A 15,715-nucleotide genomic window follows, 5' to 3' on the forward strand; every position below is an offset into this window, starting at 1 on the left:
AGTAAGGTGACCTTTTGGGGGAGGGGGGGGGGGATTAGGGGTTGGCTTACAAAAAGAGCATCAATGAATGCTTAATGTAATGTAATGTTGGTGTTCTGATGTGCGTCCTTGCAGGAGCAGCTGAACGCGGCGGCGCGCGGCTGCTCGCTCGCCGGCCGCGCAGACAGCGTGCGCCGCGCGCTGCGCTCGCTCGTGCGCACGCTGCTGGCGCTCCGCCCGCAGGTCAGTGACCTCCTGTACCCTCACTCACTCGCTCGCCGGCCGCGCCGACAGCGTGCGCCGCGCGCTGCGCTCGCTCGTGCGCACGCTGCTGGCGCTCCGCCCGCAGGTCAGTGACCTCCTGTACCCTCACTCACTCGCTCGCCGGCCGCGCCGACAGCGTGCGCCGCGCGCTGCGCTCGCTCGTGCGCACGCTGCTGGCGCTCCGCCCGCAGGTCAGTGACCTCCTGTACCCTCACTCACTCGCTCGCCGGCCGCGCCGACAGCGTGCGCCGCGCGCTGCGCTCGCTCGTGCGCACGCTGCTGGCGCTCCGCCCGCAGGTCAGTGACCTCCTGTACCCTCACTCACTCGCTCGCCGGCCGCGCCGACAGCGTGCGCCGCGCGCTGCGCTCGCTCGTGCGCACGCTGCTGGCGCTCCGCCCGCAGGTCAGTGACCTCCTGTACCCTCACTCACTCGCTCGCCGGCCGCGCAGACAGCGTGCGCCGCGCGCTGCGCTCGCTCGTGCGCACGCTGCTGGCGCTCCGCCCGCAGGTCAGTGACCTCCTGTACCCTCACTCACTCGCTCGCCGGCCGCGCCGACAGCGTGCGCCGCGCGCTGCGCTCGCTCGTGCGCACGCTGCTGGCGCTCCGCCCGCAGGTCAGTGACCTCCTGTACCCTCACTCACTCGCTCGCCGGCCGCGCCGACAGCGTGCGCCGCGCGCTGCGCTCGCTCGTGCGCACGCTGCTGGCGCTCCGCCCGCAGGTCAGTGACCTCCTGTACCCTCACTCACTCGCTCGCCGACCGCGCCGACAGCGTGCGCCGCGCGCTGCGCTCGCTCGTGCGCACGCTGCTGGCGCTCCGCCCGCAGGTCAGTGACCTCCTGTACCCTCACTCACTCGCTCGCCGGCCGCGCCGACAGCGTGCGCCGCGCGCTGCGCTCGCTCGTGCGCACGCTGCTGGCGCTCCGCCCGCAGGTCAGTGACCTCCTGTACCCTCACTCACTCGCTCGCCGGCCGCGCCGACAGCGTGCGCCGCGCGCTGCGCTCGCTCGTGCGCACGCTGCTGGCGCTCCGCCCGCAGGTCAGTGACCTCCTGTACCCTCACTCACTCGCTCGCCGGCCGCGCCGACAGCGTGCGCCGCGCGCTGCGCTCGCTCGCGCGCACGCTGCTGGCGCTCCGACCGCAGGTCAGTGACCTGTACCTGTGCGTTTACTTTGTAATCCGGCTAATAACCTGTTTTTATAGATAAATGAAAATCTACGGAACTAATTTATATTATTACTTTCTTCTCACAGGAACCGCAAGTAGAGAGCGGCGCGCTGCCGGTCCCGCGCGCGTTCGCTGACAGCCGCCGCTCGTCCGCCGCCTCCGCTGTATCCGCAGCTTCCATGCAGCCTGAGAAGTTAGTAATTATATTTTAAATTAGTACAATTTTTTTAATTCCATAAAAGAAATCACACGATCAATCGTATACCTATAAAAATTTTCAGATAATTAATTTTATTTATTTACTTTTATATTTTGGTATAATGCTAATATTTATTACTTTTGTCGACAGCATTCCAGATGTAGATGAAGACATAGCTAAGTTAATAAGTTCAAACCCACCAGTAAGTTCAGATCATTTAGAAGTCGATAAGCGTGACCGTAGTAAAGCAAGCTCCATTTCGCTTCAAGACCGTCTCTCGCCTTCTCTCCTCTCATCCTGTGATAATAGTTCATGCAAAAATCTCTTAAGGCCAGATCTAGAACGGACCAGTGGCATGTATAATAGCAGTAGCCTTACCATACCTAATTTAGTTATCTCAGACGATAGTGATAAGAGAGATTCGTTAATACAGGGAGAAACTTATGAATCGGACCAATTGACTATAATAGATATCGACAAGCCATACACGGATGATGTTCACTTTCAAGACGTGTGTGCCAGAGAAGAAGCAACGAGCAGAAATTGCACGCCTGAGAGAAAACTTTCTAGTTTAGAATTGGAAATAGATACGACCAGTTCGGAAGGGTCCAACATTAGTGAAGATTTTAGTTTAATTTCAGAGATTATGGATACGAAACCGGGAGACATTGAGGAAGGATGCGGAATTGGTCATATTGACTCTCCGGAGGTATCCGATACTACTTACATGAATTCCGAAACTTTACATGGTGAGTCTATTATGGATGATATAAGCTCGATGCTCGGGCAAGAAGTTCTTTTAGCGATGATGGGGAAGAATGGGGAAAACGAAACTTACACTGACGATACTACTTTGTTCACATCAGATACGGTTTCTGATATACCAATGGATAGTCGACATCCTAGTTTAGAGAAGAAAAACGAAGGAAAAAATCAATACATATCGAAAACGAAAAAACCGGTTGAAGCTGACGTTGAAAAGTTTGGTTATGAAAATAGAGTTTTTTATATAGAGAACGCTGCTAAAAATGAGGAACAAATAAAGTACTGTAGTTTAGCGCAATTCGAAGAAGGAAGTGACATAGCAAGAAAGTCTTTTCGAAAACACATGAGAAAGAGTATAAAGAAAAGAGTATCAGATGATTCGAGTGTCAAACATCTGCTGCCTAAAACAACCGAAGAATTCACGAGAAGTGTTGAAATTCCTAACATACAAAGCCCTCCACAAATTCGAGTCTCACCAAAAACAATTGAAAATAAACCGAATGTCGAGGATCAAATGCATTCATTTCCACAAGTAAGCGTTGTTGTAGAGCCCCCTTCACCGTCACATAGTGAAGATAGAAGTATGAAAACCTGCCAAAGTCGTATGGCGTCAGTCTTGAGTGACATATTTGATCAAGGAACAGATACACTCAGTGTTTATTCGCCAGAACCGAATCTCAGAGAGAGGGAGAGACGTCAGTCTGATAATCCAAAGCTGTTAGGATCCGATCCAGAGTACGGTCAATTTTTAAGTTGTTCTCCTGCTGCAACGAGAAGAATATCATGTGGAAGTTTATTTAAACCCGGCGAACCAGATAAGTAAGTCCTTAAAATTAATAATTAATTAATGAAATAGATAATATTAATAATTATTATTTACATTTGAATATTTATAGAAATAGATTTACACTTGTTGCTTCTGATTTCAACCAATAGACATTTTTTTTATTTTAATTATGAAATTTCTCTTCTCTTCTTTTATAAAGCAGGTTATCGACATCAGTATCGTCAATTTGGGGAGAAGGTACCGTTGGTGGTAGCAGTACTAACAAATCAGAAAGTAGTGACAAAGCTAAGAAGCTACCCATCATTAACCCATTGGTTCAGCTACCTGCATGGCCGCATGTTACACAAGGCTTTATAAGTCAGTGTCTCTTAGCTAATGCAGACGCCCTATGCGCTGCAGTTAGCCCACTGATGGACCCAGACGATACTCTTCTAGAAGGCTTTTACGAAAGAGCTGTGATGAATAATTACTTCGGTATAGGTATCGATGCTAAAATTACTTTGGACTTTCACAATAAGAGAGAGGAACACCCAGAGAAATGCAGATCGAGAGCTAGGAACTACATGTGGTATGGTGTCCTTGGGTCTAAGGAATGGGTCAATAAAACGTACAGGTGAGATGCGTGTAGCGTTTATAACCAGAAATACTTCGAATCATATTTCATTTTCTTTCATTTCATAAACAAGTAAATAAAACGAGTAAGGTAGTATAAAGTAACTAAATATACTTTCAGACACCTCGGCCAACGCGTGCAACTTGAATGCGATGGACAAAGGATACCTTTACCAGAACTTCAGGGTATCGTCGTACTTAACATACCTTCCTTTATGGGCGGAACCAATTTTTGGGGGGGAACGAGAGGGGATGATATCTTTCTTGCGCCGTCGTTCGATGATCGGATACTCGAGGTTAGATCTACTAAGATATAAAGCAAAAGTTTGATAAATCTATACTAAACATATTTGTGTTTTGTGAAAGAGTGTCCCATGTGGAAGAAGTATCAGAGCTTAAGCCACCACCCTGCTCCAATGCGGGCTAGCGGATCTATTTCCCTACTATAAGTAACGATCGCTATCAGGCGTACATGATAACAACTGAGACCGACAGCTTAACGCGCTCTCCGAGGAACGGTGGGGAGACCCAGGACTAACAACTAGACCGGAAATAATTATTTGTATAAACACAAATATCCACTCCGAGCGGGAATCGAACCCTCGACCGTAGGTGTTTAGGCGTCGCCGAAATGGTACAGGAACCATTACATCAGAGCGATCGTCAATATTTTTATTACAAAATTAAAATATGACGGCGGCACGAAGTCGGCCAGGTCGGCCAGTAAGTGGACAGTGCGGCAGGTGGTGGCCGTGTTCGGCTCGGCGCAGATGGCGGCGTCGCGCCTCATCAACCTGCAGAAGCACCGCATCGCGCAGTGCCGCGCCGTGCAGATCAACATCCTGGGCGACGAGGGCGTGCCCGTGCAGGTGGACGGCGAGGCGTGGCTGCAGCCGCCCGGCTGCGTGCGCATCATCCACAAGAACCGCGCCCAGGTGCTGTGCCGCTCGCGCGCGCTGGAGACCAGCCTCAGGTCTGCTCACTGCGACCACTTGGGCCGCTCCTCTCACTTGACCTACTGCTTACTTCGACCAACTTACGGCCGCTCCTCTTACTTGACCTACTGCTTACTTCGACCAACTTACAGCCGCTCCTCTCACTTGACCTACTGCTTACTGCGACCAACTTGGGCCGCTCCTCTCACTTGACCTACTGCTTACTTCGACCAACTTACGGCCGCTCCTCTTACTTGACCTACTGCTTACTGCGACCAACTTGGGCCGCTCCTCTCACTTGACCTACTGCTTACTTCGACCAACTTGCGGCCGCTCCTCTCACTTGACCTACTGCTTACTGCGACCAACTTGGGCCGCTCCTCTCACTTGACCTACTGCTTACTTCGACCAACTTACGGCCGCTCCTCTTACTTGACCTACTGCTTACTGCGACCAACTTGGGCCGCTCCTCTCACTTGACCTACTGCTTACTTCGACCAACTTGCGGCCGCTCCTCTCACTTGACCTACTGCTTACTGCGACCAACTTGGGCCGCTCCTCTCACTTGACCTACTGCTTACTTCGACCAACTTACGGCCGCTCCTCTTACTTGACCTACTGCTTACTGCGACCAACTTGGGCCGCTCCTCTCACTTGACCTACTGCTTACTTCGACCAACTTGCGGCCGCTCCTCTCACTTGACCTACTACTTACTGCGACCAACTTGCGGCCGCTCCTCTCACTTGACCTACTGCTTACTGCGACCAACTTGCGGCCGCTCCTCTCACTTGACCTACTGCTTACTGCGACCAACTTGCGGCCGCTCCTCTTACTTGATCTACTGCTTACTTCGACCACCTTACGGCCGCTCCTCCACTTGACCTACTGCTTACTTTGACCAACTTACGGCCGCTCTTCTTACTTGACCTACTGCTTACTTCGACCAACTTACGGCCGCTCCTCTTACTTCAACTACTGCTGACTTCGACCAATTCAAAACCACTTTTTATATGTGATGCTTTCAACATTTAAACTCTTGTAGTACCTACGTGTATCCTACTGCTTTTTAAGGACATTTATTGGATTTAAAAATAAAAATAAAACCTTAACTTTTTAATGTAATTTGATGAATATACACTCATGCGTACACATACTGACGGAGTATCGACTAAGCACTAAATATTTTTTTTTAAGTTTGAATCTCAATCAGAAGATCTCGTAATAGAAATCATAAATAACAATTAAAAATATTTTGGTTATAGCGGCAGGGCCAGTTTTTCAAAAGTGCCGCCTATAGGGTGAGAATATAATATTTTAACAAATTAATTTAAAAAAAAAAAACAAAAGCATTTTGTTTTTAGAAACAAATATTGTGCTGTCTATAAAAATTTGCTTTCGTAGACTGTAGCCTAGACTATTGAGAAATCTGCGCTTAGAGATGCATCCTGATGTTTTAAATTATATTGACATTTTAAATAAAACTATCAACCCAATTATTTGTAGGGCCTGGGATGAAAAACAACAACAAAAGGCGCATGCCGTGGCTCCAACTCAAGCTTTATCGCCCCCAGAAGCGGCTTATTTACTTGTCTTACTCGATGACGTGAATACTATTGTGAAACACGTGAGTATTGATAAATACAATCCAAGGTTACTTTTCGATATCAAAATTTTTGATAATACACGTATCTCCATGGCATTATGCGATTGCTTTAAAATTATGATTAATTCTGTTTCATTTTGCTGAAGTTTTTTGTGGCAATAAAAAATTACAAGCGAACGAATCGCAATTTGTCAAATTACGTCACTACAAGATAATGCTACATATGCTTTGCTATATTAAAAAAGGCAGGAAGAACTGAAATAAGGATTATAAAGTAAAGAGAAATCTATAAAGTGATTTTTTTGAGTCCAAAAATATCTTGACAAATCAATCGATATTCAAAATTAAAATCAAAATAGTGTGTGAGTGTGTACTTATGTACGCACGTAAGAAGTTATACTTCATTGACTCGGTTCACGTTGCTGACTTCTTCTTCGTTGACTAATTAAATGTATTTATAATTCTATTTATATTTATCTACTTTTGCACAATCCCGCACTTTGTTACTAATAATCTCCTTTTACCTGGGGTTGTCTGGAAGAGATTGCTTAAAGCAATAAGACCGCCTTTGCATGCTGTCATTGTAACTACTTTTTGTTTAATTTTATTTCTGTTCTGTTGTTTTTTTTCTTCTTTTTTTACTACGTAAAAGTGTTTGTATATATGTATGCAAGAAGTAATAAATAAATAAATAAATAAATAAATAACTTCAGGGCGTCGGTTTTTTGGGATGGTATGCGCGCGCATTCATTGACTAGCTAACTTCAGGGTGTCGGTTTTTTGTGACGGTGTGTCAACCCCTAACGCGCCAAACAAGTATAACTTCAAAAATTACTATACTAATATTATAAAGAGGTAAAGTTTATAACTTTGTTTTTATGTAGGGGCTAATCTTCCCAAATACTAATCCGATCACGAAAATTCTTTCACTAACAGAAAGCTACACTATTCAGGAGTGGTATAGGCTATATTTTATTGTAATTGAACAAAAAAATCAGTAAATAAGAAAAAGATTAAAATATAATATCAAAATGGTAAATAAACTAGCGCCATCTATGGCTATTAAAAACAATTTATTAGTCTTTCGGTGTTATTAATTTAGTCTTATTTGTCTTTATCTTCTCTCACCACAGCGTGGTGAGGAAAATAGACAGCCTTTGATTTCTGCAACTCACTCTCAGAAACGATTTTCATGTGATTCATACTCAAGTACTCACTCATAACCTTATTATATTCTTCCCTCAATTTTAAATCTTTCGATAACTTTCTCTCTAACCTTTCTAACTTATTCACCCCTCTCACTTCTGTATTACCATATTGACACTTGCTAACGTTCGATCTCCCTTTGACATTCTTCCTGACAAAATCCATCCAAACACTGTGTTTTGTGCTATTAAATTACAATCAGAATGCTTCATAACGCCATCGAGTAATATTTCGCTATAAACCTCTGCACCTAACAGAATATCAATCTTACCTGGCGTCGAGTATGTAGGATCCGCTAAAGGAAGCTTATCAATTTCTAACCATTTAGAAGGACTCACGTTGGTAGAAGGAAGTAGTGACGTTAATTAATGCAACACATAAGCAATAACTAGGATTAACTAGCTGTATTATGACGTGATTCCAAGCGAAGTGTAACCGTGTTTATCTTCATACGACCATTCCCCAGTCCTGACACCTAGCCACTTACCGGTTTACGTACAAGATCCAATAACTGCACAGTTGACTCAGACACAAAAGACGCTTGTGACCCCTGATCAAATAAAGCACGAATTATGTATTTAAAACTGTTAGAATGGAATACCTTAACCTTCGCCGTCGCAAGTAGCACGCTGTCGGGTTTTAGCTCTCCTCTAGAACATGTGTGTGTCACCTCGCGTCGTATTCGCCCTCTCCTGTTGTGGTTCACTCGACGACACTGTGGCTGCCTGTTCCAGGCTACTGGCTGGCTCCTGGTTCTCTCTCTCAAAGTGTAGCATCGTGTGATGTCTTCTCCCACATTTCTTGCAGCTGAACGACTGACGCCACTTAACCACCGCATGAGTTGGTGCCAGAAAATTAAAACACAATATGCTAGTTTGAACAAAGTCTTGTCTTTGCTTAGGTGTCATAAGGCTAAAACGCTTGCACTGGTTGAGATAATGAATTTCATGACATATCGGACACTCTTGTTTAGCTTTTGACTTCTTCTCCTTTTCCTTCTCTAATGACGCGTGAAAAGATTTCGCTGACTTTAATGGTTGCGCGGCGCGATTACCATTTGTATCGATCATTTCTAATGTCCTGAATCTGTACTCTAAATAATCCCTCAATTGTATCCAAGTGGGCAACTCATCACATTTCATATTTAACTGCTGTTCCCATTGTTTGACAGATTTCGTGTCCAATTTTGAAACGACTAAGTAATCGACAGACGCGTTAGCGTAACTGGATTCAGTACTAATGCCTAAGTTCACCAAAGATTTAAGTTAAGTAGATGTCGTATCCAACAAAACCTAATTGCATTGGCTGATCCTGTTTGAATTTTCTTTTTGCAAAATAAACTCCTCATAACAGTATTATAGTTATAACGCTTATTATTGTATCGCCGAACTAACTGCTTCCATGTTTCCTCATAATTTGCATCAGTCGTTGAAAAATTACTAAGTAAATTTAACACTTCTCCACTTAAATTAGACTTCAAGTAATGTAATTTCTGTACCGATGAAATATTCTTATTTTTGTGTATTAATGAGGAAAACATATCGTAAAAGGTTGGCCAGTCTTCATATCTGCCTTGAAAACTAGGTCATTGTATGCGAGGTAGTTTTATATCACTACAATTATTGTTCGCGCCATTATAAACTGCTGGGCTAGGTAATTCGGGTACTGACGGCAAAAAAGGTTGCAAAGCTTCTAGTAAACTTGATTTTATACTGCACATATAGCTCCTCAAACATCTCATATTTGCCACAGTAAAATATGTTTCCTTCTTACCTTTCGCCCTTGCAACTACCTCCTTGTGCCCGTCTTTAAAATCTTTAAATAGTTGCTCTAACAACTCCAATCTCGTTTCTAAGTACTGACGCTTTCTTTTGAAGTTTTCTTGAAATTTCTCTCAGCCTTCATCAAATTATCGAACAACTTATATTGTAACGAAATAAGCGCCTCCATTGTAGAACCAAATAAACTCGCACAGCAATCACAGCAAAATACTTCGATCGATCACTTGTTTTAGGTAATTGGTTCTCGTAAAGTAACAGTTTGTTTATTTTAATCTCTTTAAACACTCACTCAAAGTACTGTTATTATGATTTGCACCAAAAGTCACCTAGATATATAACTTTTAAATAAATTCACACAATTTCACACATTCACATCAATCGATTTCACTGTTATAATTCGCTTTTTTAAAACCAACTTTTATAAAACTATAACTTGCATAATTATTAACAACAAGTAAAAACGTTTTATACGACTCCCTATCGCACACAAGTTATAATCTTTTGTTCTCGCGGGTCGGCCGGGCTCGATGCTTCTTAATACGATCCGGCTCGAAGGACCAAATGTTCATTTGAATAAGGTTGATATTTGCTTGCGGCGATTGGTTTTAAGAAAACGACGTGTAGTTTGAATGTAAGTTTATTTGCGACTGATTTAATCATCATTCATCATAGTGGACTGTACAAATGCACCTATGATATGAGATAGTTTCTCTTTAAACATGTCTATAGGTATACAACACAAAATTTTAATCTGTTTGGACATAGTCTATCGACGACGTTTTCTCGATTTTTGATAGATGGCGTTAGAGCAACATATTATTTATTTAAGTGCTATAGAATTTGTTCTTTAAAGTATGTTATTTGGTTCTGTAATTTAAAATAATAAATACACGGGAGCAACATATTATTTATGTAAGTGCTATAAAATTTGTTCTTTAAAGTATGTTATTTGGTTCTGTAATTTAAAATAATAAATACACGATACTATTACGATTTTATTCATCGCTGTAGGCGCCCGCTACCGTAACTCGTAAGCCGCTGTTGCGCGGGGGACAATTGGACACTGCGCATCATGTATCGCATGACCGTTTTATTGTTTTTTCATCTATACGATGGGATGCCGCGCGGCTCACTCGCGTGGTCGTCTCCCTACGTAGCAGATGTCGACGAAATTGAAACATAACATAACTGCATCACAAATATAATAATTAACGCCCAACGAAGTGGGTACGGGTCGGCTAGTATGTGAATAATAATAATAATAATAATAATTTATTTCAGACATATGTCCATATTTTTGTTAGTTACATTTTTTCCTAAGCTATGTTAGTTCCAACAATTGTTACAAATGACAAACAAACAAATTATACCAAGTCAAAAATCAATAAAAATAACACTAACATCAAAATAAAGCACGTTTCTATCGTTATGTTAAACCTACCAACGATTCGAAATTTACATTCTGCTGAAATGAATCAGCAAGAAGAAAACGTGATTCACCGTGACGCGTTCGCGCAACGGTCAAAGCAATGACTTGTGACCGTTGCCCTAGCAGCTTAAATCTCCGCGCATAGCTTCATTCAATGCCAAATGGTGACTGCCGTAATCTGGGCGTTTTGCTCGTGTATCTCGTTTCCGGAACCCCGGCACAGGAGTAAATCCTAGTGGGGGCCGTGGAGTGCGAGGTGTTTCTCGATTGCTTTATCTTAACAAGTCACCGTCATTGCATTTGTCGTACCGCTCCCCGGCGCAGGTGAAGCTGGCGTGCATCAGCGAGAGCGCGGGCGGGCGCGCGGGCGGCGCGCTGGCGCTGGCGCGGCGCGCGGCGGCGCGGGCGGACGCGCTGCAGGACGCGGACGGCCGCCTGCTGCCCGCGCCGCAGCTGCGCCGCCTGCTGGCCGCGCTGGTGCGTACACTGTCGCTCTCGTCCGCTGTAGCGCTGGCGCGGGCGGACGCGCTGCAGGACGCGGACGGCCGCCTGCTGCCCGCGCCGCAGCTGCGCCGCCTGCTGGCCGCGCTGGTGCGTACACTGTCGCTCTCGTCCGCTGTAGCGCTGGCGCGGGCGGACGCGCTGCAGGACGCGGACGGCCGCCTGCTGCCCGCGCCGCAGCTGCGCCGCCTGCTGGCCGCGCTGGTGCGTACACTGTCGCTCTCGTCCGCTGTAGCGCTGGCGCGGGCGGGCGCGCTGCAGGACGCGGACGGCCATCTGCTGGCCGCGCTGGTGCGTCACAACTGCTCAAGCAGTTGCTCGGGCCATCCCGTCTAGCGGGCAGAGACGACCGCGAAAAAAAAACGAGCCCACGATAGACTTCAATTCTTTGTAGTTCACTTAAGCTCACAGTTCAAGCTCTCAAGTTCACAGGTTTAAGCCTAGATAGAATGCAAAGCCTACGCCCAGCAGCGGGATGCTACCATTTATAAGCTAACTCAATTGTTCTTGTAAACAAGCCTTCGCACATGATATAGTTTTAGACTTTTATATTTAGATAGTCGCGAGGATAGACACTCAAACCGGACGAAATATTTGTACAAAAACATTAAAGGCTTCATCTAGACCAGTGATTAAACTTTTATTGATATTCTGATCCCTTTGACATAATAACTGTTTTGCTACGGTCCACCAACTGTTTGAACGTAAAATCTGAAGTACTTAGATGTTTAGTATGAAAACTGTAAAATACATAACTAAAACAAACGCACGGAGAAAAATGAGCCCAGTGAGACTCATTTTGCACCCAGCTTCCTCGGTCCACTTTGGGTGCTTCCAGACACCACTAGTGGTCCGCGGAGCACAGGTTGAGAATCGCTGACCTGCCCAGGTGGAGAGCTGCCACGAGCTGCTGGAGAGCGGCGCAGAGCTGGGCGGCGCGGCGGCCGGCCTGCGCGCGCACCTGGCGCGCTGCTCGCTGCGGGACGGGCTCGCCTACATACAGCCCCACGAGGTAACGAACTTGACCTCACACTTTACTGCGCTCGCGTCGGACTGTAGCGGGCGGGAAGGGCTCGCCTACATACAGCGCGAGAAGAATAAATGCGAGAACCGGTATGGATGAGCAGTTTAAGCACAGACTCCGACCCCATGTCGGAGGTACATTTAAAAAAAAAAGCCTCACGAGGTAACGTACGTGACCTCGTGCTTTACTGCGGACTGTAGCGGGCGGGACGGGCTCACTACAGACCGCTTGACCAATGTATAGGCGCGATGTACAAGTGGAGAATGGGACGCCTACATACAGTCAGACGAGGTAAGGCACGTCACGTCGTACCTCACTCCATTCGCGCCGGGCTGTAGCGGGCGGGAAGGGCTCGTCTACAGACCGCTTGACCAATGACCTTGACTTGACCGATGTGTAGGCGCGATGTAGAAGTAGAGAATGGGACGCCTACATACAGTCCCACTAGGTTAGCGCGTGACGTCACAGCCACAGATGTTTTTAACCGATTTCCAATAAAGGAGGAGGTTCTCGAGTCGATTCTATTTTTTTTTTGTATTATCTCAGTAGTTTTTAATCGAATGATGGCGCGTGTCGTGCGGTCTCATTTAAATTTAATTGAGATCTAACCCATTCTTTTTGACTTTTATCTAATAATGCATATTTACTTGACTATTTTTTAATCGACTTACGTTGTATTACTTATCGCTGTAATTGAAGTCGGTTATTGTTTTCGTTGGCGACCAAACACAATAATGTTAATAAAGCTACTTTACTAAAAACTGCAAATGGGTTTTATGAAAATTATGGTCAGATTAAAAAAAAAATGGCAAGCGGTTACTACGAGTACAACTTTAACAGGCCTTTCACGATAAAAAGTAGCTGAGTAAAGAAACCACTAACACCTAGTAATTTTGGGCCGATTTACAGTGTCTCCATTATTTAATAATTCATCATTACAGCCCATACAGTCCACTGCTGGACATAGGCCTCCACAAGTTTACGCCAAAAATAACGTGAACTCATGTGTTTTGCCCATAGTCACCACGCTGGGCAGGCGGGTTGGTGACCGCAGTACTGGCTTTGTCGCACCAATTTAATAATTATCATTAAATAATAAAAGATGTTGGATTGAATGACTGCTAATTTAGTCATTTGTCCTTACCTTTTCCAGTCATATCACATAATTCCAAAAACATATCGTAGAATATCATTAGATGGCATTAAAAGATATCATTGAAATATTTTGTCTTAAAATACACACATAAAGACAAAAGTATAGTATTTTTCATAAACTCACCTTCATTAAACTATTTTTTTTTAAATTGACTGCCAGAACTGTCTTTACACCATCTTGCCCAACACTGCCCGACCCGCCCTAACCCATCTCGCCCCTCATAGATTCCAAAGAAAGCTGGCAGCAGATGGTTGAGAAGTCGCCGAAGTATTTCTGAAGGCGCGGCGACGTCTTCTCAAACCGCAGCACAAGTCAGGTCTTGGGGAGTGAAGGAAATACAGAATTGGCTCGAAACCATCGAGCTCGGTGAGTATTCTGATGCGTTCGCCAAGCACGATATCACGGGACGAGAGCTACTCTCTCTGGCACGACGGGACCTTCGCGACCTTGGAGTCACCAAGGTCGGCCACGTTAAGAGAATCCTGCAGGCTGTCAAGGAGCTCCAGTGACGTAGACGTGGCCGTTCTGAAGGGAATGGCCATCTATAGAAACATGTAAAGTTATTCTTTCGAATCTAATTACAACTCTAGACCAAAGAAATATGCCTTTTATATGTTTCGAAAGAATAACTAGAGATTCTTAATTCATTCCTATTGTTACTTACTATGTATCTCACTCAGTGAAAATGAAGTTTCGTTAATCTACCTTGCGATTTCATACAAATGTATCTTCGAAATTACTGCATTCACAGCAGACGGTTTCGACAAATTTCCGAGCAATAATGTATGTATTCATAGAAAGATTATTATTAAAAGTAAAACTTTATAGATGCTCTCTAAATATTTAAATATTAAAAAAAATAGCAAAAAAAAATCATCCAAAAAATTGTCTATAAGTAAGTACTATTATCAACTAAATTTAATGGTAATTGTCGAAATTGTCGACTTTTATGATACTCGATCCGAATTATATTTCTTTAAAGTAAGAAAAAAATTTTTAGTCTTCTATTCAAATTACTTCTCATATATGGTGAATTTTATTAAATAAAAAAATAACATCGAAGTTTTATCTCTTCCAAACTAAGTTCCTCTACCAACGAAATCTCACTCTTTACAATTCATAATTCATTTTCACTTAATATTTTTGATGTAAATGAACTATTTTCTAAACATATTTCATTAACAAAAACGAGACAAGTAATATTGTCAACGATCTAATTAAATTCGTCAATCGAAAATCAACATTTTTTTTTCTAAATCGAGTTCAATCGTAGAATAAAAAACAATTTTCAATTTTTTTTTTTTTTTTTATTCGTTTGATATAATAAATATCGTAGAATAATACTTAAAATTGTAATATTTTATTGATTCTCTAAATATCTTTGATATATGATAATAAAATATATATTGAAAGATCTTTCATCAATCACAAAATTTTCAGCTGTTCTCTCCAGATATGATATTATTAGCATGACCTTTTTAGGGTCTGTCCTTAATTCTTCATTGCTTAATCCGTCTATATAATACAGTACTTAAAATATCATTAAACATTCTCGATTGGCTGAATGTTTTAAATTTGGTAAAGAATGACTAAGAATAAGAGAGAACAAAGGATCAATATTGCTGATTTGAATTAGTAAAAATAATTCAAAGTTGTGCTAAGATATAACCAATCGTTTACCGAATGTAATCGAATAAAATAGGGAACAGTTTGGCGAATTTACTAGGTAATTTATCTCCTATAACTTACCATAATTGTCTTTTCGTCTAACTCGAGAATTTAAATTAAAAACTTTTTAGTACACATTTTATTTTATTTTTTATTACTTTAAAAAATTATCTATGATACTCTAAAATTAATATTAAAAAGGCGTATGGTATGGTATGGTACAACACGGGCTGGTTTCCGCAACTCGACGACTTTGCGCCTATTTTGCGTGTGTGGGAGTGATTCGATTCACTCTTGCCACCCAAGCTCCTCCAGAAACTTTAGAAGTCTTTTCGGTTTCTTGAAGATCTCCGTATTGGAACGATGTAAAACAAAGCTGCCAGTATTGCCTTCATCAATTTACTTTTTTTAAATTTATCCCTCATAAAAGCAATATATTAGGCAAAATTAAATAGATAAATTTAAATATAGTTTACATGTTTAAAAAATAGTTAGAAATTAATTATTACAAATATAGACAGATATTAAATTATTCACAGGTTTAATAGAAAAATAGTCATTTACAAATTTGTCAAATCTAGTTAGAGTTGAAGTACGTAGTTATTTGCCTCAATATATTATTACATTTCAAGTTCTT

At 43.2% G+C, this 15,715-nt stretch overlaps 1 protein-coding gene across 1 annotated transcript in view; it reads left to right on the forward strand.

Annotated features, from left to right (window-relative positions):
• LOC123662919 (diacylglycerol kinase eta) overlaps positions 1–14,472 on the forward strand; it is a 35,696-nt gene extending 21,224 nt beyond the window's left edge. The window contains exons 10-19 of the mRNA XM_045597692.1: positions 115–328; positions 1,508–1,604; positions 1,761–3,194; positions 3,362–3,775; positions 3,896–4,070; positions 4,518–4,747; positions 6,214–6,334; positions 11,054–11,206; positions 12,120–12,242; positions 13,635–14,472. Of these exons, the coding sequence (XP_045453648.1) occupies positions 115–328; positions 1,508–1,604; positions 1,761–3,194; positions 3,362–3,775; positions 3,896–4,070; positions 4,518–4,747; positions 6,214–6,334; positions 11,054–11,206; positions 12,120–12,242; positions 13,635–13,919 (3,246 nt within the window). The 3' untranslated portion in view covers positions 13,920–14,472. The remainder of the gene's footprint in view (positions 1–114; positions 329–1,507; positions 1,605–1,760; positions 3,195–3,361; positions 3,776–3,895; positions 4,071–4,517; positions 4,748–6,213; positions 6,335–11,053; positions 11,207–12,119; positions 12,243–13,634) is intronic.
• The last annotated feature ends 1,243 nt before the right edge of the window (positions 14,473–15,715 follow it).

The sequence above is a fragment of the Melitaea cinxia genome, chromosome 2, assembly GCF_905220565.1.
Source record: "Melitaea cinxia chromosome 2, ilMelCinx1.1, whole genome shotgun sequence".
Taxonomy (NCBI): Eukaryota; Metazoa; Arthropoda; class Insecta; order Lepidoptera; family Nymphalidae; genus Melitaea; species Melitaea cinxia.